Source organism: Eleutherodactylus coqui, chromosome 6 (assembly GCF_035609145.1).
Source record: "Eleutherodactylus coqui strain aEleCoq1 chromosome 6, aEleCoq1.hap1, whole genome shotgun sequence".
Taxonomy (NCBI): domain Eukaryota; kingdom Metazoa; phylum Chordata; class Amphibia; order Anura; family Eleutherodactylidae; genus Eleutherodactylus; species Eleutherodactylus coqui.
This window is the reverse complement of record NC_089842.1, coordinates 624,187-647,059: the sequence shown is the minus strand read 5'-3', so window position 1 is coordinate 647,059 and position 22,873 is coordinate 624,187. Positions and strand designations below refer to the sequence as shown.

At 56.8% G+C, this 22,873-nt stretch overlaps 1 protein-coding gene across 1 annotated transcript in view; it reads left to right on the top strand.

Annotated features, from left to right (window-relative positions):
* Positions 1–22,873, top strand: part of DSCAML1 (DS cell adhesion molecule like 1) — a 334,339-nt gene that overhangs the window by 241,746 nt on the left and 69,720 nt on the right. The window contains exons 9-16 of the mRNA XM_066606025.1: positions 897–1,175; positions 9,310–9,429; positions 9,608–9,784; positions 19,325–19,524; positions 19,597–19,693; positions 19,785–19,913; positions 21,017–21,184; positions 22,396–22,466. Of these exons, the coding sequence (XP_066462122.1) occupies positions 897–1,175; positions 9,310–9,429; positions 9,608–9,784; positions 19,325–19,524; positions 19,597–19,693; positions 19,785–19,913; positions 21,017–21,184; positions 22,396–22,466 (1,241 nt within the window). The remainder of the gene's footprint in view (positions 1–896; positions 1,176–9,309; positions 9,430–9,607; positions 9,785–19,324; positions 19,525–19,596; positions 19,694–19,784; positions 19,914–21,016; positions 21,185–22,395; positions 22,467–22,873) is intronic.

Sequence of the window (22,873 nt, the reverse complement as noted above, 5' to 3'; positions counted from 1 at the left end):
TAAAATATGAAAGAGCAGCAATGAGTTCTGATGGATGTTAGACCCTCCTGCGGATTACATACAACTACCACACTTGCTGCAGTTTGTGCGCGACCAGACAGCAATAAAGATAGACCCCGCATGTACGGTAGAACAGCTCCCCTGGTGGACCCTTTGTTCCTTACATAGTTTGACATTGTCCAATCAGAGCTGATGCCGTGAAGTTGGGGAAGTCTTACCCTGTGACAAGGGGAGTGGCTACAACCGGCTGTCCATTTATTATTTCCTGGAGGAGTAACAGAGGAACGGCACAATGCTCCAGGATTGTTAGTGCATTGCCTGCCCTGTCAGGTGCGGCAGCTGCTCCTCCGTAAATACAGCCTGCACTCTGCGATGACCAGCATGTAGCTTGAGAGCGGCCGGCGCTCCTCTCACGTCTCCTGTTGGGTTCTTTTGCTCTCTTACTTCTAAGTCCTGGGGTAGATCGCTAGATTTTGTGCTAGTTTATGGCATAAACTATAGTGAATTGGATGGATAGCGCCGCCCTTTCCACTAAGCCCCGCCCACTACCAAAGTGTTGAGGGCAGTGGAAGAATGCCCAAAAGTCGCACAATGTTGTGCAAGTAAGACTTTTTAACCCCAGAGATCTGGCGGTTTCTGCCACGAACGCCCCATGTCTTATTTTTATGAGATCGGGTTCGTTTAGCTTCGGTCTTCGGAGCTCTCCGGACGCGACCGCTCTCGTAACTAACAACGCTGACAAGGGGAGCAGTAATTCCCAGTTGGCAATTTCTGCATACATTTCCAGGAGGAATAAAGGAGGGACAGCACAAGAGCTGTAAGGCGAGGATTTACTAGATCTCGCAGCGCCGCGGTTTTTCTGTGTATGGTTGACTGATTGTGTGTTCCGCCTGCAGTGCCGCCGCTCATTCAGCCCTTTGAGTTCCCGCCGGCCTCCATCGGACAGCTGCTTTATATCCCGTGTGTGGTGTCTTCTGGAGACATGCCCATTCGCATCACATGGCGCAAGGATGGGCAGGTCATCGTATCGGGCTCGGGCATCACCATCGAGACGAAGGAGTTCATGAGCTCCCTGCAGATCTCCAGCGTGTCCCTCAAGCATAACGGCAATTACACCTGCATCGCCAGCAACGACGCGGCCACCGTGAGCCGTGAGCGGCAGCTCATAGTGCGAGGTAAGACGGGGGTCAGCTGTAAGCATGGGGGACAGCAGTCCGGGGGGATCCCTCCCTGGGGGGGGAGGGGGGGATCCCTCCCTGGGGGGGATCCCTCCCGGGGGGGATCCCTCCCACTCCCTGCCCATAGGGAGAAATCTGCTGCATTTGCTTCTACAGGACAGTGCAGTGCAATCCCCCTATTGCACTGCACCGCTCTCCGCATCGCTGGGGGTCCCGGCAATCATTTATCCCCTATCTTTGGGCACAGGAAAAGTGTCATCAATGGGAAAAGCTACTAAGCTCAAACACGTGAGTGTGTCGTTAAAGGACCACTCCGGGGAAAATACATTTTCCATCCCTGCTCCCCCCTCCCCTGATTGCCTGTTACACTCGGGGGGGCGCCTCTGTGTAGTGCAGCCCCCTGTCTGATGTTTATCAGGCACCATCTTGAGAGTTTTTACTTTCACTCCCATGATGCATCAGCACAGCATTAGCTGAAGCTGTACCATTTCTGTCTGCTGTGGGACAGTTCAATTATCATTACCTTCTGTCTTCACCTATAGAAGCTACAGCCCAAAAGTATCCAGTCAGGAGGATGAGCTGTGATCTCCTCTAAAATACCTGTGTGCCCATCATCAGTACCTGTGACCGGGGGGGGGGGGGGTCTGTGTCCCCCCTTGTTTCTGTGGTAGATCAATGTAACAGCATCACGCAGACTGAGAAACTGACTAGAAACTGAACACAAATCCCAAGTAGATCTGAGGGGGTCAGAACTGAGATCACAAGACCATCATCATCGGAGGAGGAGGAGGCCGGGGGTCTCAGAGAGGAAGAACTGAGATCACATGACCTTTTCAGGACCTTGTGTAAGGACACAAGGTCCATTCGTATCGATGGGATGTCTTTGTAGTACAGGGCAGGCGGGATCCTCCGAAAGGCGTCTACTGCCAGCTGTCCACCTTGGCCAATAGATAAGGTTTCTAAACAGCGGACTCTTGAAGACGTTGTCCAAGGAGGTGAGCCCGTACCTCTGGTTCTGGAACCCCCTACGTCTGGCCCGCTTCTGACAGCGAGTCACATGGTATGGACCTTCTCTATGCCGGTTCTGCATTGGCCGTCACTGAAAAGGGGGCTGGCTTAGTTATTAAGATGAGTAAAGCAGCCCGCCCCCTGCCACGGCGTCCATACCACGTGGCGGAGGCTCCGCCACCTCCCTGGACCGTCCCTTTAACTCAGGATTCTCTTACAGGGTGTATGAAAATGGGATTTGGAAACTAGACACGACTGTAGGCATCGCCAAGTGTCGGACACCGCTGGTCCTGGGGAGCCTATGGGAATACGATATTTAACGTACGCGCCTATCGAGCCCGAAAATACAGATGTGTCTGACCTCCAGAGCGGAGCGGCCATGTCTGAGGGACGGCTGCTAGAGGGTTAATGGGCCCTGTGGATTTAACGGGTTTTTAATGCGCTGTGTTAATGTAAGCATGAATATGTAATGAGCGTCAGTGCGGCACGTTGCTACAATCATGAATATATAATGAGCGGAGACATCAGATAAATATTCATCGCTGCCTGGAATAAACATCCTTGTCACATATGGGAGGCGCGACGCTCTGCACACATCCAAACCACAGACGAGAACCAGAATGCCGAGCGGCCACAATCCCGCCACGGCTGTTTGATCTGGGATCTGCGTCTGTTTGCTTTTATGATACAGTAATGGCTGCAGTTCTCTCCATCGCCCATGTGCAGAGGGCTGTAAAAGGCAATGCTCTGCGAGGCTTTGGGCTTCAGGTGGAGTGCCTTATGCGGCTTTGGTGCAATGTGCAATGCTCTGTAAGACATTGGAGCAGGGTACAGTACTCTGCTAGGCTTTGGGGACAAGGTGCAATGCTCTGCATGATTCTAGAAGTGAGGCGCAGAGCTCTGACTGTGAAGGGATGTGCTGCGCTCTCCTGATTATGGGAAGTCGGACACAAGTTATAACCTTCTGAGACGTCTTAGCAAATGTTCTGCGGTGGGTGTGATAGCGGGGGGCCTGTGGTGTTCTGTGGTGGGTGTGATAGCGGGGGGCCTGTTTTGCTGTGGTGGGTGTGATAGCGGGGGGCCTGTGGTGTTCTGTGGTGGGTGTGATAGCGGGGGACCTGTGGTGTTCTGTGGTGGGTGTGATAGCGGGGGGCCTGTGGTGTTCTGCAGTGGGTGTGATAGCGGGGGGGCCTATTGTGCTGCGGTGGGTGTGATAGCAGGGGGCCTGTGGTGTTCTGCGGTGGGTGTGATAGCGGGGGGCCTATTGTGCTGCGGTGGGTGTGATAGCGGGGGCCTGTGGTGTTCTGCCGTGGGTGTGATAGCGGGGGGGCCTGTTCTGCGGTGGGTGTGATAGCGAGGGGCCTATTGTGCTGCGGTGGGTGTGATAGCGGGGGCCTGTGGTGTTCTGCCGTGGGTGTGATAGCGGGGGGGCCTGTTCTGCGGTGGGTGTGATAGCGAGGGGCCTGTGGTGTTCTGCGGTGGGTGTGATAGCGAGGGGGCCTGTTTTGCTGTGGTGGGTGTGATAACGGTGGGCTTGTGGTGGTCTGTGGTGGGTGTGATAGCGGGGGACCTGTGGTGTTCTGTGGTGGGTGTGATAGCGGGGGGCCTGTTTTGCTGTGGTGGGTGTGATAGCGGGGGACCTGTGGTGTTCTGTGGTGGGTGTGATAGCGGGGGGCCTGTGGTGTTCTGCAGTGGGTGTGATAGCGGGGGGGCCTATTGTGCTGCGGTGGGTGTGATAGCAGGGGGCCTGTGGTGTTCTGCGGTGGGTGTGATAGCGGGGGGCCTATTGTGCTGCGGTGGGTGTGATAGCGGGGGCCTGTGGTGTTCTGCCGTGGGTGTGATAGCGGGGGGGCCTGTTCTGCGGTGGGTGTGATAGCGAGGGGCCTATTGTGCTGCGGTGGGTGTGATAGCGGGGGCCTGTGGTGTTCTGCCGTGGGTGTGATAGCGGGGGGGCCTGTTCTGCGGTGGGTGTGATAGCGAGGGGCCTGTGGTGTTCTGCGGTGGGTGTGATAGCGAGGGGGCCTGTTTTGCTGTGGTGGGTGTGATAACGGTGGGCTTGTGGTGGTCTGTGGTGGGTGTGATAGCGGGGGACCTGTGGTGGGTGTGATAGCGGGGGGCCTGTTTTGCTGCGGTGGGTGTGATAGCGGGAGGCCTGTGGTGTTCTGTGGTGGGTGTGATAGCGGGGGGCCTGTTTTGCCTCGGTGGGTGTGATAGCGGGAGGCCTGTGGTGTTCTGTGGTGGGTGTGATAGCGGGGGGCCTGTTTTGCTGCGGTGGGTGTGATAGCGGGAGGCCTGTGGTGGGTGTGATAGTGGGGGGGCCTGTTTTGCTGCGGTGGGTGTGATAGCGAGGGGCCTATTGTGCTGCGGTGGGTGTGATAGCGGGAGGCCTGTAGTGTTCTGCGGTGGGTGTGATAGCGAGGGGCCTATTGTGCTGCGGTGGGTGTGATAGCGGGGGGCCTGTGGTGTTCTGCGGTGGGTGTGATAGCGAGGGGCCTATTGTGCTGCGGCGGGTGTGATAGCGGGGGGCCTGTGGTGTTCTGCCGTGGGTGTGATAGCGGGGGGGGCCTGTTTTGCTGTGGTGGGTGTGATAGCGTGGGGCCTATTGTGCTGCGGTAAGTGTGATAGCGAGGGGCCTGTTTTGCTGTGGTGGGTGTGATAACAGTAGTCTTGTGGTGTTCTGTGGTGGGTGTGATAGCGGAGGGCCTGTGGTGTTCTGCCGTGGGTGTGATAGCGGGGGGCCTGTTTTGCTGCAGTGGGTGTGATAGCGGGAGGCCTGTGGTGTTCTGTGGTGGGTGTGATAGCGGGGGGCCTGTTTTGCTGCGGTGGGTGTGATAGCGGGAGGCCTGTGGTGTTCTGTGGTGGGTGTGATAGTGGGGGGGCCTGTTTTGCTGCGGTGGGTGTGATAGCGAGGGGCCTATTGTGCTGCGGTGGGCGTGATAGCAGAAGGCCTGTAGTGTTCTGCGGTGGGTGTGGTAGCGAGGGGCCTATTGTGCTGCAGTGGGTGTGATAGCGGGGGGCCTGTGGTGTTCTGCGGTGGGTGTGATAGCGAGGGGCCTATTGTGCTGCGGTGGGTGTGATAGCGGGGGGCCTGTGGTGTTCTGCGGTGGGTGTGATAGCGAGGGGCCTATTGTGCTGCGGTGGGTGTGATAGCAGGGGGCCTGTGGTGTTCTGCCGTGGCTGTGATAGCGGGGGGGCCTGTTTTGCTGCGGTAAGTGTGATAGCGAGGGGCCTGTTTTGCTGTGGTGGGTGTGATAACAGGGGTCTTGTGGTGTTCTGTGGTGGGTGTGATAGCGGAGGGCCTGTGGTGTTCCGCGGTGGGTGTGATAGCGGGGGGCCTGTTTTGCTTTGGTGGGTGTGATAGTGGGGGCCTGTGGTGTTCTGTGGTGGGTGTGATAGCGGGGGGCCTGTGGTTTTCTGTGGTGGATTTGATAGCGGGGGGCTGTTTTGCTGCGGTGGGTTTGATAGCGGGGGGCCTGTTTTGCTGCGGTGGGTGTGATAGCGGGGGCCTGTGGTGTTCTGCGGTGGGTGTGATAGCAGGGGGCCTGTTTTGCTGCAGTGGGTGTGATAGCGGGGGGGCCTGTTTTGCTGCGGTGAGTGTGATAGCAGGGGGCCTGTTTTGCTGCGGTGAGTGTGATAGCGGGGGGCCTGTTTTGTTGCGATGGGTGTGATAGCGGGGGACCTGTTGTGCTGCGGTGTGTGTGATAGCGGGAGCCTGTGGTGGGTTTAATAGCGGGGGGCTGTTTTGCTGCGGTGGGTGTGATAGTGGGGGGCCTGTTTTGTTGCGATGGGTGTGTTAGCGGGGGGCCTGTTTTGCTGCGATGGGTGTGATAGCGGGGGGCCTGTTTTGCTGCGATGGGTGTGATAGCGGGGGCCTGTGGTGTTCTGCGGTGGGTGTGATAGCGGGGAGCCTGTTTTGCTGCAGTGGGTGTGATAGCGGGGGGGGGGCCTGTTTTGCTGCGGTGGGTGTGATAGCGGGGGGCCTGTTTTGCTGTGGTCGGTGTGATAGCGGGGGGCCTGTTTTGCTGCGGTGGGTTTGATAGCGGGGGGCCTGTTTTGCTGCGGTGGGTTTGATAGCGGGGGCCTGTTTTGCTGTGGTGGGTTTGATAGCAGGGAGCCTGTGGTGTTCTGTGGTGGGTTTGATAGCGGGGGGCTGTTTTGCTGCGGTGGGTGTGATAGCGGGGGGCCTGTTGTGCTGCGGTGGGTGTGATAGCGGGGGCCTGTGGTGTTCTGTGGTGGGTGTGATAGCGGGGGGCCTGTGGTTTTCTGTGGTGGATTTGATAGCGGAGGGCTGTTTTGCTGCGGTGGGTTTGATAGCGGGGGGCCTGTTTTGCTGCGGTGGGTGTGATAGCAGGGGGCCTGTTTTGCTGCAGTGGGTGTGATAGCGGGGGGGCCTGTTTTGCTGCGGTGAGTGTGATAGCAGGGGGCCTGTTTTGCTGCGGTGAGTGTGATAGTGGGGGCCTGTTTTGCTGCGGTGGGTTTGATAGCGGGGGGCCTGTTTTGTTGCGATGGGTGTGATAGCGGGGGACCTGTTGTGCTGCGGTGTGTGTGATAGCGGGAGCCTGTGGTGGGTTTAATAGCGGGGGGCTGTTTTGCTGCGGTGGGTGTGATAGTGGGGGGCCTGTTTTGTTGCGATGGGTGTGATAGCGGGGGGCCTGTTTTGCTGCGATGGGTGTGATAGCGGGGGGCCTGTTTTGCTGTGATGGGTGTGATAGCGGGGGCCTGTGGTGTTCTGCGGTGGGTGTGATAGCGGGGAGCCTGTTTTGCTGCAGTGGGTGTGATAGCGGGGGGGGGCCTGTTTTGCTGCGGTGGGTGTGATAGCGGGGGGCCTGTTTTGCTGCGGTCGGTGTGATAGCGGGAGGCCTGTTTTGCTGCGGTGGGTTTGATAGCGGGGGGCCTGTTTTGCTGCGGTGGGTTTGATAGTGGGGGGCCTGTTTTGCTGTGGTGGGTTTGATAGCAGGGAGCCTGTGGTGTTCTGTGGTGGGTTTGATAGCGGGGGGCTGTCTTGCTGCGGTGGGTGTGATAGCGGGGGGCCTGTTGTGCTGCGGTGGGTGTGATAGCGGGGGCCTGTGGTGTTCTGTGGTGGGTGTGATAGCGGGGGGCCTGTTTTGCTGCGGTCGGTGTGATAGCGGGGGGCCTGTTTTGCTGCTGTGGGTTTGATAGCGGGGGGCCTGTTTTGCTGCGGTGGGTTTGATAGCGGGGGGCCTGTTTTGCTGCAGTGGGTTTGATAGCAGGGAGCCTGTGGTGTTCTGTGGTGGGTTTGATAGCGGGGGGCTGTTTTGCTGCGGTGGGTGTGATAGCGGGGGGCCTGTTGTGCTGCGGTGGGTGTGATAGCGGGGGCCTGTGGTGTTCTGTGGTGGGTGTGATAGCGGGGGACCTGTTGTGCTGCGGTGTGTGTGATAGCGGGAGCCTGTGGTGGGTTTAATAGCTGGGGGCTGTTTTGCTGCGGTGGGTGTGATAGTGGGGGGCCTGTTTTGTTGCGATGGGTGTGATAGCGGGGGGCCTGTTTTGCTGCGATGGGTGTGATAGCGGGGGGCCTGTTTTGCTGTGATGGGTGTGATAGCGGGGGCCTGTGGTGTTCTGCGGTGGGTGTGATAGCGGGGAGCCTGTTTTGCTGCAGTGGGTGTGATAGCGGGGGGGGGGCCTGTTTTGCTGCGGTGGGTGTGATAGCGGGGGGCCTGTTTTGCTGCGGTCGGTGTGATAGCGGGAGGCCTGTTTTGCTGCGGTGGGTTTGATAGCGGGGGGCCTGTTTTGCTGCGGTGGGTTTGATAGCGGGGGGCCTGTTTTGCTGTGGTGGGTTTGATAGCAGGGAGCCTGTGGTGTTCTGTGGTGGGTTTGATAGCGGGGGGCTGTCTTGCTGCGGTGGGTGTGATAGCGGGGGGCCTGTTGTGCTGCGGTGGGTGTGATAGCGGGGGCCTGTGGTGTTCTGTGGTGGGTGTGATAGCGGGGGGCCTGTTTTGCTGCGGTCGGTGTGATAGCGGGGGGCCTGTTTTGCTGCTGTGGGTTTGATAGCGGGGGGCCTGTTTTGCTGCGGTGGGTTTGATAGCGGGGGGCCTGTTTTGCTGCAGTGGGTTTGATAGCAGGGAGCCTGTGGTGTTCTGTGGTGGGTTTGATAGCGGGGGGCTGTTTTGCTGCGGTGGGTGTGATAGCGGAGGGCCTGTTGTGCTGCGGTGGGTGTGATAGCGGGGGCCTGTGGTGTTCTGTGGTGGGTGTGATAGCGGGGGACCTGTTGTGCTGCGGTGTGTGTGATAGCGGGAGCCTGTGGTGGGTTTAATAGCGGGGGGCTGTTTTGCTGCGGTGGGTGTGATAGTGGGGGGCCTGTTTTGTTGCGATGGGTGTGATAGCGGGGGGCCTGTTTTGCTGCGATGGGTGTGATAGCGGGGGGCCTGTTTTGCTGTGATGGGTGTGATAGCGGGGGCCTGTGGTGTTCTGCGGTGGGTGTGATAGCGGGGAGCCTGTTTTGCTGCAGTGGGTGTGATAGCGGGGGGGGGCCTGTTTTGCTGCGGTGGGTGTGATAGCGGGGGGCCTGTTTTGCTGCGGTCGGTGTGATAGCGGGAGGCCTGTTTTGCTGCGGTGGGTTTGATAGCGGGGGGCCTGTTTTGCTGCGGTGGGTTTGATAGCGGGGGGCCTGTTTTGCTGTGGTGGGTTTGATAGCAGGGAGCCTGTGGTGTTCTGTGGTGGGTTTGATAGCGGGGGGCTGTCTTGCTGCGGTGGGTGTGATAGCGGGGGGCCTGTTGTGCTGCGGTGGGTGTGATAGCGGGGGCCTGTGGTGTTCTGTGGTGGGTGTGATAGCGGGGGGCCTGTTTTGCTGCGGTCGGTGTGATAGCGGGGGGCCTGTTTTGCTGCTGTGGGTTTGATAGCGGGGGGCCTGTTTTGCTGCGGTGGGTTTGATAGCGGGGGGCCTGTTTTGCTGCAGTGGGTTTGATAGCAGGGAGCCTGTGGTGTTCTGTGGTGGGTTTGATAGCGGGGGGCTGTTTTGCTGCGGTGGGTGTGATAGCGGGGGGCCTGTTGTGCTGCGGTGGGTGTGATAGCGGGGGCCTGTGGTGTTCTGTGGTGGGTGTGATAGCGGGGGGCCTGTTATGCACTGACCCCCGGTGATCCGCCTTTCTCTCCCCTCTTCTCTCAGTGCCCCCCAGATTTGTTGTTCAGCCAAACAACCAGGATGGAATTTACGGCAAAGCGGGGGTCCTGAACTGCTCTGTCGATGGCTATCCGCCTCCAAAGGTGGTCTGGAAACACGCTAAAGGTGAGAGCGGTGGTCCTGATGTCGTGGTCCACATCCTGTAACGCCTCGCAGTGACATCCAGACAGATGCGGCATCTACTGCGACGCTCCCGGCTGCGGCTCCGTCACACATCATTAAGGCTGCGCTCCGCACGGACAGCCGGCTTCACATTCATCCAATGTCTTTTATCTCCCTCTAGGTAGCGGGAACCCCCAGCAGTACCACCCCGTGCCGCTCACCGGCCGCATCCAGATTCTGCCCAACAGCTCCTTGCTGATACGCCACGTGCTGGAAGAGGACATCGGCTATTACTTGTGCCAAGCCAGTAACGGCGTGGGCACCGACATCAGCAAGTCAATGTTTCTTACTGTGAAAAGTACGTGCTGGATAAATGCGTAAACCGTATGGCCATCAGGGAGGCCGCGCTCCGCGTCAGGCAGGCCGCGCTCGGGGTCAGCGAGGCCGCGCTTGGGGTCCGGCAGGCTGCGCTCGGGGTCAGCGAGGCCGCGCTCGGGGTTCGGCAGGCCGCGCTCGGGGTCAGCGAGGCCGCGCTCGGGGTCCGGCAGGCCACGCTCCAGGTCAGCGAGGTCGCGCTCGGGGTCAGCGAGGCCGCGCTCGGGGTCCGGCAGGCTGCGCTCGGGGTCAGCGAGGCCGCACTCGGGGTCCGGCAGGCCGCGCTCCAGGCCAGCGAGGCCGCGCTCCGGGTCCGGGAGGCTGCGCTCCAGGTCAGCAAGGCCGCGCTCGGGGTCAGCGAGGCCGCGCTCGGGGTCCGGCAGGCCGCGCTCGGGGTCAGCGAAGCCGCGCTCGGGGTCCGGCAGGCCACGCTCCAGGTCAGCGAGGTCGCGCTCGGGGTCAGCGAGGCCACGCTCGGGATCAGCGAGGCCACGCTCGGGGTCAGCGAGGCCGTGCTCTGGGTCAGTGAGTGTGGATAAGTTGGACTGAAGCCACCAGTACCAAATCTGAACTGTAGACGGTCGGCCCGACATCCTTTGTAGAGGAAGGACTGTATCGCGACATGTTGGTTTTGAGCGCTTTCATATAGACAGAAGAGAATTCCTAAATAGCGATGAGCTCCTCCAGCGGACTCGCGCCAAACCCGTCAGCCCGCTACTTAAGGCAGTGTATACTCTGAGTCAGGTGGGTTTGTCAGAAGGGAGCGCGTCTGATAAGAACTTGACGTATTATCACACCCCCAGCAAGAATGAAAGGCGGGAGCGTGGAAGTGCTAAGCCCCGCCTCTAACGCCGTCCAATCCCCATCAGCTTTGTGCTACCACATAGTAAATGTTGTAACACACAGCTGCCCATGGCAGAGCTCGGATCTGTTCAGTCCACACTTGCTACAGAGTAAATGCGCCGGTGCTCGCATGCAGTGACCGCGACTTACAGTGCAAGCGAACGGACAAGGCCAACGGCACGCTACACCGCGTACGTGGATATTACAGGGATATTCTGCCAGGGATACGGATGAGCGTCCATAGTGCTGCCGCCTCTCCACTACGTAGCAGCCACAGCGTCGTTCGTCTCACACATGGCACCTCTGAGCACAGGAGAGGCGGTGGCGCTCTTCACGGATCCGAGTCCTGTCCACACCTACGGACCGCATACCTCCTCATGTAGATGAGGCCCTACAGCCTCTCCTGGCATCCAGGGATCCCGCTATATACTCTACTTCAGGGGCAGCTGGGCGAGTGGGGCAGGACAAACATGGAGACAGCCGCTGCGCCAAACATGCAAGAAACTTGGTCAGCTAAGGCTTCTAAGGGTGGAAGTCTGGTGGGACGCAGCACAATGGGGGGCGTTTATCAAGACTGTTTCTGTCGCCCATGGCAACCATTCTCAGCGCAGCGTTCATTTTGTCTCAGCGGTTCAGCAAATGAGAGCTGCGCTGTGATTGGTCGCCATGGACAACAGCGACTGGCAGAACGCTTTGATGCGTTTTCTTCTGGATGTCTTGGAATGTTACCCGCGGCGGACGCGTCTATAGTGAGGCTGAACGCGCCATGTGCACGATAAGAGGCCGGCGAGGAAACCGCGTTTATTACTCCTCTAACTTTCATATGGGTGTGGATTACGGAGGGTTAAACGGCGTCTGTGGCTTCATGGGATATTGATGAATATTAGTGCTGACAACCAATAGGAGCTGCAGAGGGGTCAGTCTCCTCCCCCGCAGGGACCCCGATTATCCCGCCTGCTCCTAGTCCTATCCGCTCGGCCCGCTGCGTGGCGACAATTTCTTTTTCCTTACATTGCAGAATATATTAACGCTACGTTAGATTGTATAGAGGAGGGTTACGAGGGGCCCGCTCCCATTATGTACGAGGGGCCCGCTCCCATTATGTACGAGGGGCCCGCTCCCATTATGTACGAGGGGCCCGCTCCCATTATGTACGAGGGGCCGCTCCCATTATGTACGAGGGGCCCGCTCCCATTATGTACGAGGGGCCCGCTCCCATTATGTACGAGGGGCCCGCTCCCATTATGTACGAGGGGCCCGCTCCCATTATGTACGAGGGGCCGCTCCCATTATGTACGAGGGGCCCGCTCCCATTATGTACGAGGGGCCCGCTCCCATTATGTACGAGGGGCCCGCTCCCATTATGTACGAGGGGCCCGCTCCCATTATGTACGAGGGGCCGCTCCCATTATGTACGAGGGGCCGCTCCCATTATGTACGAGGGGCCCGCTCCCATTATGTACGAGGGGCCGCTCCAATTATGTACGAGGGGCCGCTCCCATTATGTACGAGGGGCCCACTCCCATTATGTACGAGGGGCCGCTCCCATTATGTACGAGGGGCCCACTCCCATTATGTACGAGGGGCCGCTCCCATTATGTACGAGGGGCCGCTCCCATTATGTACGAGGGGCCCGCTCCCATTATGTACGAGGGGCCCGCTCCCATTATGTACGAGGGGCCGCTTCCATTATGTACGAGGGGCCCGCTCCCATTATGTACGAGGGGCCCGCTCCCATTATGTACGAGGGGCCGCTTCCATTATGTACGAGGGGCCGCTTCCATTATGTACGAGGGGCCCGCTCCCATTATGTACGAGGGGCCCGCTTCCATTATGTACGAGGGGCCGCTCCCATTATGTACGAGGGGCCGCTCCCATTATGTACGAGGGGCCGCTCCCATTATGTACGAGGGGCCCGCTCCCATTATGTACGAGGGGCCGCTCCCATTATGTACGAGGGGCCGCTCCCATTATGTACGAGGGGCCGCTCCCATTATGTACGAGGGGCCCGCTCCCATTATGTACGAGGGGCCCGCTCCCATTATGTACGAGGGGCCCGCTCCCATTATGTACGAGGGGCCCGCTCCCATTATGTACGAGGGGCCGCTCCAATTATGTACGAGGGGCCGCTCCCATTATGTACGAGGGGCCCACTCCCATTATGTACGAGGGGCCGCTCCCATTATGTACGAGGGGCCCACTCCCATTATGTACGAGGGGCCGCTCCCATTATGTACGAGGGGCCGCTCCCATTATGTACGAGGGGCCGCTTCCATTATGTACGAGGGGCCCGCTCCCATTATGTACGAGGGGCCGCTTCCATTATGTACGAGGGGCCCGCTCCCATTATGTACGAGGGGCCGCTCCCATTATGTACGAGGGGCCCGCTCCCATTATGTACGAGGGGCCCGCTCCCATTATGTACGAGGGGCCGCTCCCATTATGTACGAGGGGCCCGCTCCCATTGTGTACGAGGGGCCGCTCCCATTGTGTACGAGGGGCCGCTCCCATTGTGTACGAGGGGCCGCTCCCATTGTGTACGAGGGGCCGCTTTCATTATGTAGGAGGGGCCGCTCCCATTATGTACGAGGGGCCGCTTCCATTGTGTGCGAGGGGCCGCTCCCATTGTGTGCGAGGGGCCGCTTCCATTATGTACGAGGGGCCGCTCCCATTATGTACGAGGGGCCGCTCCCATTGTGTACGAGGGGCCGCTTCCATTGTGTGCGAGGGGCCGCTCCCATTATGTACGAGGGGCCCGCTCCCATTATGTACGAGGGGCCCGCTCCCATTATGTACGAGGGGCCGCTCCCATTATGTACGAGGGGCCGCTCTCATTATGTGCGAGGGGCTGCTGATAAGTCTTTGGCTTTACCCAGAAAGAAACGAGATCGGAAGATGACACTTTCCATTTCTCCCACATCCTCTCCACTGATGCCAACACACTTCTTACATCGGGATTCCAAGTTCTGTAAGCCTGAGGTTGTGCCTCAGACCAGTCACCCGTAGCAGCCGTGGCATCAGACATGGGGTGACATGTGGTCCCCTTGAGGTGTTTCTTCTAGAAACAGATGATAGTCGGAGGGATCTAGATCTGGTGAATAAGGTGGGTGGTCAACCTAGCTCCACCAGTTTTGCCGCAGTCTCTTGTGCAGTGTGAGCGGAGGCGTTGTCTTGCAGGAACAAGATTCCTTTGGACAGCTTGCTGCGCCTTTTGGCCTTCAGAGCTGCCTTCAATTGGTCCAAAAGTCCAATGCAATCCCTTGCATTGATGGTGGAACCATTGTGAAGGTCATCCACTAGCAGCATGCCCTCCTTATCCCAGAACACAGACGCCAGCACCTTAGTGGCTGAGAACCACTGGGCCTCCACTCTCTGACTGCTCCCCCTAGTGGTGGCTGTATATATCTGTATGTAGTGAGCTCCCCCTAGTGGTGGCTGTATATATCTGTATGTAGTGAGCTCCCCCTAGTGGTGGCTGTATATATCTGTATGTACTGAGCTCCCCCTAGTGGTGGCTGTATATATCTGTATGTAGTGAGTTCCCCCTAGTGGTGGCTGTATATATCTGTACACAGACGCCATCACCTTAGTGGCTGACAACCACTGGGCCCCCACTCTGACTGCTCCTTGGGTTCAGGGTCATACACATAAATCCAGGTCTCATCCATGGTGACCAGTCCATCCAGGAAGTTCTTATCAGTCTGGAAACGCTGACAGATGGACCGGGGAGTTGTCACTCGATGCTCTTCTGATCTGTTGTCAGACATTTGGGGACCCACTTTGCAGATGGCTTCTTCATGGATGATGACACAAACACGTTCCCCATAAACCCCCATGATGGCGGCTATTCCTGCAGCTGGCCGATTCTCCAGTATGAGGTTGTGCGCAGCATCGGCGATCTCCGGAACAACAACCTCTCTCGGTCGTCCAGGACGTTCCTCATCATTGGGGCTGAAGTGGCCCCCAGTTCATAACTGTAGAATATGAAGGGCATTGACCCCCGATGTCTGCCACATATCACCAGGAATATCCGCCGCCGACTTTATCACTCCTCTGCTCTGATTGGCTGTGAATATCGCCTTAGACTCCGCCATGTTGTTTTCCCGGGTGCTGAGATCACTGTGGCCATAAGCTACAAACACTTATATTAGACACATAAGGCTTTCATGTGATGTAACATCCGTTACCATAGAAACAAGAACACAAAGCCAAAGACTTATCAGCAGCCCCTCGTATAACGCACGGCGGTGGATTCTGGAGCGGCCATGCTGCAATACCAGACACGGCCCCCAGGACAGAGGGCGCTCTTACTGCTCCACAACCTCTGCCAGACTCCGGGGCCCAGGAAGATGGATGGTACAGACTGGCCCAGCCACGCGCTTCTTACGGGGATCAAGTATGTAGAGGGGAACTACACCGGACGCCCGTGCACTCAGGCGGCAGTGAAATCAACGGATGGCGTATTATTTATTTACTTACCATTAATATTCCGCTAGGTTAGCTATAAAATATACATCATGTATGGCAGCATTACCACCACACATGTTCACCGACAGCCTGTTATTACCCCCATCTAGTGGCGTTGGACTCCTTCGCCCCTCAGACCCGCAGCAGTTTGCCGCGGTGTAGATCCCACCAGGTGATTAAATGGTTCTGCAGGAATACCGGCCCCTGCGGACAGGAAGCTTCTTGTAGTTGCTGCGGATTAGATGGCGGTGCCGACATGTACTGACCGGCTGACAGGAAGGGGTCAGCGATTCATGCTGCTTGTGCCAAATTCTGACCTCCATCAGCACATAAATCTGGCTCCATCTGACCAGGAGATGTTTCTCCGCTGCTCAGTGATACAAGTTTTGCGCTCTTTTGCCCGCTGGAGTCTTTCTGTTTCTCTTAGACACAATGGCGTAACCAGATGTCGCGATTTAGGTGGGCCAGTCTAGCTTTAGGAACCTGTGTCCAGCTTTCCCAGGGTCCCAGGCTCCGCAGGGAAGAAGTAGTCCAGGCGTACACATTTCTGCCAGTGTGTGCATCCCACAGTGGCGCTCTGAAGACCAGGAGGAGGGAGTATATCAGTCTCAGGGGAGGCTACTGTGGGGGTCACTGTTACTACTGGGGTCGATGTAGGTGGCACTAGTACTACTGGGGCTTACATAGGAGACACTATTACTGCTGCGGCCACTGTGGCAGACACTATTACTATAGGGGCCAGTATAGGGGACACTATTACTGCTGGGGCCAATGTCGGGGGCTCTATTACTACAGGGGCTGATATTGGGGACACAATTACTACTAGGGGCAAGTATTGGGGACACTTACTACTGGGGCCATGGTGGGGGGCACTATTACTACAGGGGCCAGTATAGGGGACACTATTACTACTGGGGCCACTTTGGGAGGCAATAATACTACAGGGGCCGATATATGAGGGTCAAAATTACTATTTGTGCCAGTATAGGGGACACTACTACTACTGGGGCCACTGTGGGAGGCACTATTAATACAGGGGCCAATATAGCGGTCACAATTACTACTGGGGCCATTATGGCAGATACTATTACTACTGGGGCCACTGTGGTGAATACTATCACTACTGAAGCCTATATAGGAGACTCTATTGCTACTGGGGCCACTGTGGGGGGGGGGCACTATTACTCCAGTGGCTGATATGGGGGTCACAAATACTACTGGGGCCAGTATTGGGGACACTATTACTACTGGGGCCACTGTGGTGGACACTATTACTACAGGGGCCGATATAGGGGTCACAATTACTACTGAGGCCACTATAGCAGACACTATTACTACTGGGGCCACTGTGGCGGACACTATTACTACTGGAGCCTATATAGGAGACTCTATTGCTACTGGGTCACTGTGGGGGGCACTATTACTACTGGGGCCGATATAGGGGTCACAATTACTACTGGGACACCATTAATACTGAGGCCACTGTGGGGGACACTATTACTACTGGGGCCACTGTGGAGGATACTATTACTATAGTGGCCGATATAGGGGTCACAATCACTACTAGGGCCACTGCGGTGGACACTATTACTACTAGGGGTTACATAGGAGACACTATTGCTATGGAGGCCACTGTGGGGGTCACTATTACTAGCGCGGCTGGTATAGGGGTCACTTTTACTACTGGGGCCACTGCGGTGGTCACTATTACTATTGAGGCTGATATACAGGACACTATTACTACTGGGGCCAATATAGGCGACACTATTACTACTGGGGCCACTGTGGGTTCGCTATTACTATAGGGGCCGATATAGTGGTCACAATCACTACTGGGGCCACTTTGGTGGACACTATTACTACTGGGGCTTACATAGAAGACACTATTGCTATGGAAGCCACTGTGGGGGTCACTATTACTACCGCAGCTGGTATAGGGGTCACTTTTACTACTAGGGCCACTGTGGCGGTCACTATTACTATTGAGGCCAATATGTGGAAACGGCCCTGTACATTTTATGATCACGGAGGTAAAATTATATGTAGTTATAAGCCCCACATATGACCACACCCCTTTGTCCTACTTTGACTTTGGGAAAATCTGTGCAGCCTGTTGGTCAGAACGATTCCTGACATCCTCCTCCGACCCCTTTCAGTGAGGAGTTGTTTCCGTCCGCAGGATCCCCTTTCGCTGGATGTTTTCCTCGATCGCGCCATTCTCCCTATACTCTCCACACGGTTACATGATAAACCCCCCGCGGTTGGCAGTGAGGCCCCGGCTAGTCCAGCCTCGTTGGAAGTCGCTCCGATCGCTGGATCTCCCATCTAATGTGGATTCACACTGAAACTGATCCACGGAAAACTTGTCACGTGATTTTATGCCGCACGCTGGGGTCACGGGGGGAATTACCATACAGGAAGCGCCAATCGTGAGAGGCCGGAGGCTCTAGTAAAGCGGCGGGGCTCTTGTAAGGAGGGCAGGGGGCTCTAATAAAGGGGTGGGATTCTATTAAAGGGGCGGTCAGTTTAGATTCTGTAGCTGATTGATAGATGCTAGTTTTTGTTGGTGGTGGATGGGGGGGGGGCGGGTTAATAATGAGATGCTGAAATAATCACTGACGAGACCGCACGAGACCACATGAGACCGCACAAGACCGAACGAGACCACATAAGACCGCACAAGCCTGCAGGAGACCACAAGACCGTACGAGACCACATGAGACTGCATGAGACCACACGAGACCACATGAGACCGCACAAGACCAAACAAGACCACATGAGACCGCACAAGACCACATGAGACCGCACAAGCCTGCAGGAGACCACATGAGACCGCACGAGACCGCATAACACCGCATGACACCACATGAGACTGCATGAGACCACATGACACCACACAAGACCACATGAGACCGAACGAGACCACATGAGACCACACAACACTGCAGGAGACCACAAGACCGCATGAGACCGCATAAGACCGCACGAGACCACATGAGACCGCACAAGCCTGCAGGAGACCACATGAGACCGCATGAGACCACACAAGCCTGCAGGAGACCACATGAGACCACATGAGACCACACAAGCCTGCAGGAGACCACATGAGACCGCACGAGACCACATAAGACCGCATGAGACCACACGACACCGCACAAGACCACATGAGACCGCACAAGACCACATGAGACCACACAAGCCTGCAGGAGACCACATGAGACCACACAAGTCTGCAGGAGACCACATGAGACCCCATCAGACCGCACCAGACCACTTGAGACCGCACGAGACCACATCAGACCGCACAAGCCTGCAGGAGACCATCAGAATGTTCTTCTTTTCCATTATAGACGCAGAAAAGTGGAAACAACTGTTTGAGAGTAATTCCCGCTCGCTTCGGCTTCGCGCTCGCCGTTTGCCTCCGTTTCCTCTTCTGTGCTACTTTTTCTACTCTGACGGGAAGTCGCCTTCAGAGTTTTGGCACGCTGTTGTCGATGGAGAATGGCGCAGCGCCGCCTGCTTCTGTTATTTGTTCTTCTTCTGCTCAAGAGGAAAAAGAAATTCCATGCATGAAAAAACGGATCTGTGAGAATGGCGACCGGAGGCCATTATTTCTTTGTAAAGAAATGCAAGCGCAGATGTGAACAGAATGTCCGACAGCTTCCTGACGCTGTGCAGCGCTGTATAAAGTTACCCCATAGGGTTAATGTGACAGTATGGCGGCGCTTGTACAGTAATTGCGTTGCGCGCCCATATTTAGTGGCACCGTAATACAGAAGTATGGCGTCCAATGCAACGCGCTCCAATGCTTTTAATCGTGGACTTCATACGAGTCTCTGTGTGATGTTGGAGGAATTCCTAGATTTCTATAGGTGACAGTCGAAATGCGATGCTGCGCCGCCGCCACTGCTGCTCCATCTTTTTTCTTTCTCGCTCCCCCCTTCTCCCCCCCCCCCCCTCCCTTCTTCTACTTCTTCTTCCTACTACAAATTGAAGTGATGTGGAGCGTGTCTCTCTGCCACTTCACTGGAGACGGCATTACAAGCGCAGCTGCCCGCGGCCTCCGTCTGCTTCTGCCATATCACGGATGGGAGGGTGGTAGCGCCCCCCAGTGGAGGCATCTCAGAATGCTGGCAGAGAGGATGTAGGTTCAGACCTGTATTCTTCCTAAAGCATTGTAAGCTCTGACCGCGCCATATTCTTTGTCCCCTAGTTCCGGCCACCATCACCTCTCACCCCAACACAACCATCGCAATCAAAGGGCAGACGAAGGGCTTGAACTGCACGGCGCGGGGAGAGCGCCCCATTATTATCCGCTGGGAGAAGGGGGACACGGTGATTGATCCGGACCGGAACCTGCGCTATGTCATCGCCACCAAGGACAGCGGCGATGAAGTCATCTCCACGCTGACGGTGAGAATGGAGCTGCTTCAGCAGGTAGTACAGGTGTGAGAGCCGCCCGTGACGCTCTGTTCCTCCCTGCAGCTGAAGCCGGCGGAGCGGGGAGATTCCGTGTTCTTCTCATGCCACGCCATAAACTCCTACGGGGAGGACAGGGGGCTCATCCAGCTGACGGTACAAGGTAGAGGCTCCTACTTGCATGCAGAAACCTTTTTTGGGAGGGGAGGGGGGGCATTGACCTTCTTGATCTTTTTGAATCATTAATCTGGCAGAACCCCCGGATCCGCCGGAGCTGGAGATCCGAGAAGTGAAGGCTCGCAGCATGAACCTGCGCTGGACGCAGCGCTTCGATGGGAACAGCATCATTACTGCGTTTGATATTGAATACAAGAATAAATCAGGTGACGCTCATTGTTGTGGATGTGAAGACCCCCGGGGGCTCCCAGTCTGCCGCCACAACTCTGCCATTACCTTGTCTTATCACCGTGCCGTTTTATCGCTGTCCACTTCAGACAGGACTGATTAGGTGGCCAGAAAATACACCCTTCATGTCCCTCTTAGCCTCGGAGCAAAAAGCGTTGTATTATAAGGGGGCGGGGATTCGAGCGCCCTCATTCTGTTTGTGAAGGACGTGGGCCGCTCACGGTTGGGGTGCTCACTGTTGGGGCACTCACTGTGGGGGCGCTCACGGTTGTCACACTCACAGTTGGGGTGCTCACGGTTGGGAGCTCACGGTTGGGGCACTCACTGTGGGGGCGCTCACGGTTGGGGCGTTCACGGTTGGGAGCTCATTGTTAGGGGGGGTTAACGGTTGGGGCACTTACTGTGGGGGCGCTCATGGTTGGGGCACTCACGGTTGGGGTGCTCACGGTTGGGAGCTCACTTTTGGGGCACTCATTGTTGGGTGTCACGGTTGGGGCGCTCACGGTTGGGGCGCTCACGGTTGGGGCGCTCACGGTTGGGGCGCTCACGGTTGGGGTACTCGCAGTTGGGAGCTCACTTTTGGGGCACTCATTGTTGGGTGTCACGGTTGGGGCACTTACTGTGGGGGCGCACAGTTGGGGCGCTCACGGTTGGGGCGCTCACGGTTGGGGCACTTACTGTGGGGGCGCACACAGTTGGGGTGCTCACGGTTGGACCGCTCACAGTTGGGGCACTCACTGTGGGGGCGCTCACGGTTGGGGCACTCACGGTTGTCACGCTCACGGTTGGGGCGCTCACGGTTGGGGCACATAGTGTGGGGGCGCTCACGGTTGGGGCGCTCACGGTTGGGGCGCTCACGGTTAGGGCACTTAGTGTGGGGGCGCTCGCGGTTGGGGCGCTCACGGTTGGGGCGCTCACGGTTGGGAGCTCACTTTTGGGGCGCTCACGGTTGGGGCGCTCACGGTTGGGGCACTTACTGTGGGGGCGCACACAGTTGGGGTGCTCACGGTTGGGGCGCTCACGGTTGGGGCGCTCACGGTTCTGACGCTGCCAGATCACTTCTAACAATCATTTCTTTTAGACACCTGGGATTTTAAACAGTCCACCCGAAATATCTCCCCGATCATCAACCAGGCGAACATCGTGGACCTGCACCCCGCCTCCGTCTACAGCATACGAATGTATTCCTTCAATAAGATTGGACGTAGCGAGCCGAGCAAGGAGCTCACAATCAGCACTGAGGAAGCCGGTAGGTGATCGCTGATATTGTGCCCCTAATAGCAGGAGAGTCGCGGTCGGACCCCCGAGGCTGCCGCACCTCTCCATCTTACACAATCTCCGAGGCACCAAACTGATTGCCAAAACTGCACTGTACAATAGATTCACTTTGTCCAACATCTCCTGGAGGACCCCCGGAATGATGAGCAAGGGGTCTGAACATGCTGAGATTACTCCAAAGTCAGCCTAGCGGGACAACCAAAGCAGAATGTAGCGCTCACTTTGTGTTAGCGCCCCCCTGAGTGTTAGCCCCCTCCTTAGTGTTAGCGCCCCCTTAGTGTTAGCGCCCCCTTAGTGTTAGCGCCCCCTTAGTGTTAGCGCCCCTTTACTGTTAGCGCCCCTTTACTGTTAGCACCCCCTTAGTGTTAGCGCCCGCCCCTTTACTGTTAGCGCCCCCTAAGTGTTAGCACCCCCTAAGTGTTAGCGCCCCCTCAGTGTTAGCAGCCCCCTCAGTGTTAGCAGCCCCCTCAGTGTTAGCAGCCCCCTCAGTGTTAGCAGCCCCCTCAGTGCTAGCGCCCACTTAGTGTTAGCCCCCCCTTAGTGTTAGCGCTCTCTTTGTGTTAGCAGCCCCCTGAGTGTTAGCAGCCCCCTGAGTGTTAGCAGCCCCCTGAGTGTTAGCGCCCCCTGAGTGTTAGCGCCCCCTGAGTGTTAGCGCCCCCTGAGTGTTAGCGCCCCCTGAGTGTTAGCACCCCTTAGTATTAGTGGCCCCTTAGTGTTATCCCCCCCTTTGTGTTAGCCCCCTCCTTAGCGTTGGCCCCTTAGTGTTAGGGCCCTGTGAGTGTTAGCCTCCCTTAGTGTTAGCGGCTCCTTAGTGTTAGAGCCCCCACTTCGTGTTAGAGCCCGCTTACTGTTAGCCCTCCCCTTAATGTTACCCTCCCTTTAATGTTAGCCCTCCCCTTAGTGTTCGCCCCCCCCTTAGTCTTCGCCCCCCCCCTCCCTTTAGTGTTAGAGCTTCCTTAGTATTAGTGGCCCCTTAAGGTTTGCCCGTGCCCTTAGTGTTTGTCTCCCTACTTAGTGTTAGCGCCCCCCTTAGTGTTTGCCCCCTTAGTGTTAGTGGCCCCTTAATGTTAGCCCCCACCTTAGTGTGACAGATGATTCTACTAGTTAGTGCAATAAAGGGATAAGTCTGACCTCAGGATACTGACTCCGATGACTCCATTGATCTGTTTTTGATTCCCGCAGCTCCCGATGGGCCACCCATGGATGTGACACTTCAGCCTTTGACTTCACAAAGTATCCAAGTTACCTGGAAGGTAGGGAGGTGCCTTCTTATTGTAGAATCACAGAATGGTAGAGTTGGAAGAGACCTCCAGGGTCATCGGGTCCAACCCCCTGCTCAGTGCAGGATCACTAAATCATCCCAGACAGATATTTGTCCAGCCTTTGTTTGAACATTTCCATTGAAGGAGAACTCACCACCTCCCGTGACAACCTGTTCCACTCATTGATCCCCTCACTGTCTAATATCTAATCTGTGTCTCCTCCCTTTCAGTTTCATCCCATTGCTTCTAGTCTTTCTTTGTGCAGATGAGAATAGGGCTGATCCCTCTGCACTGTGACAGCCCTTCAGATATTTGTAGACAGCTATTAAGTCTTCTCTCAGCCTTCTCTTCTGCTAAACATTCCCAGATCCTTTAACCGTTCTCCATAGGACATGATT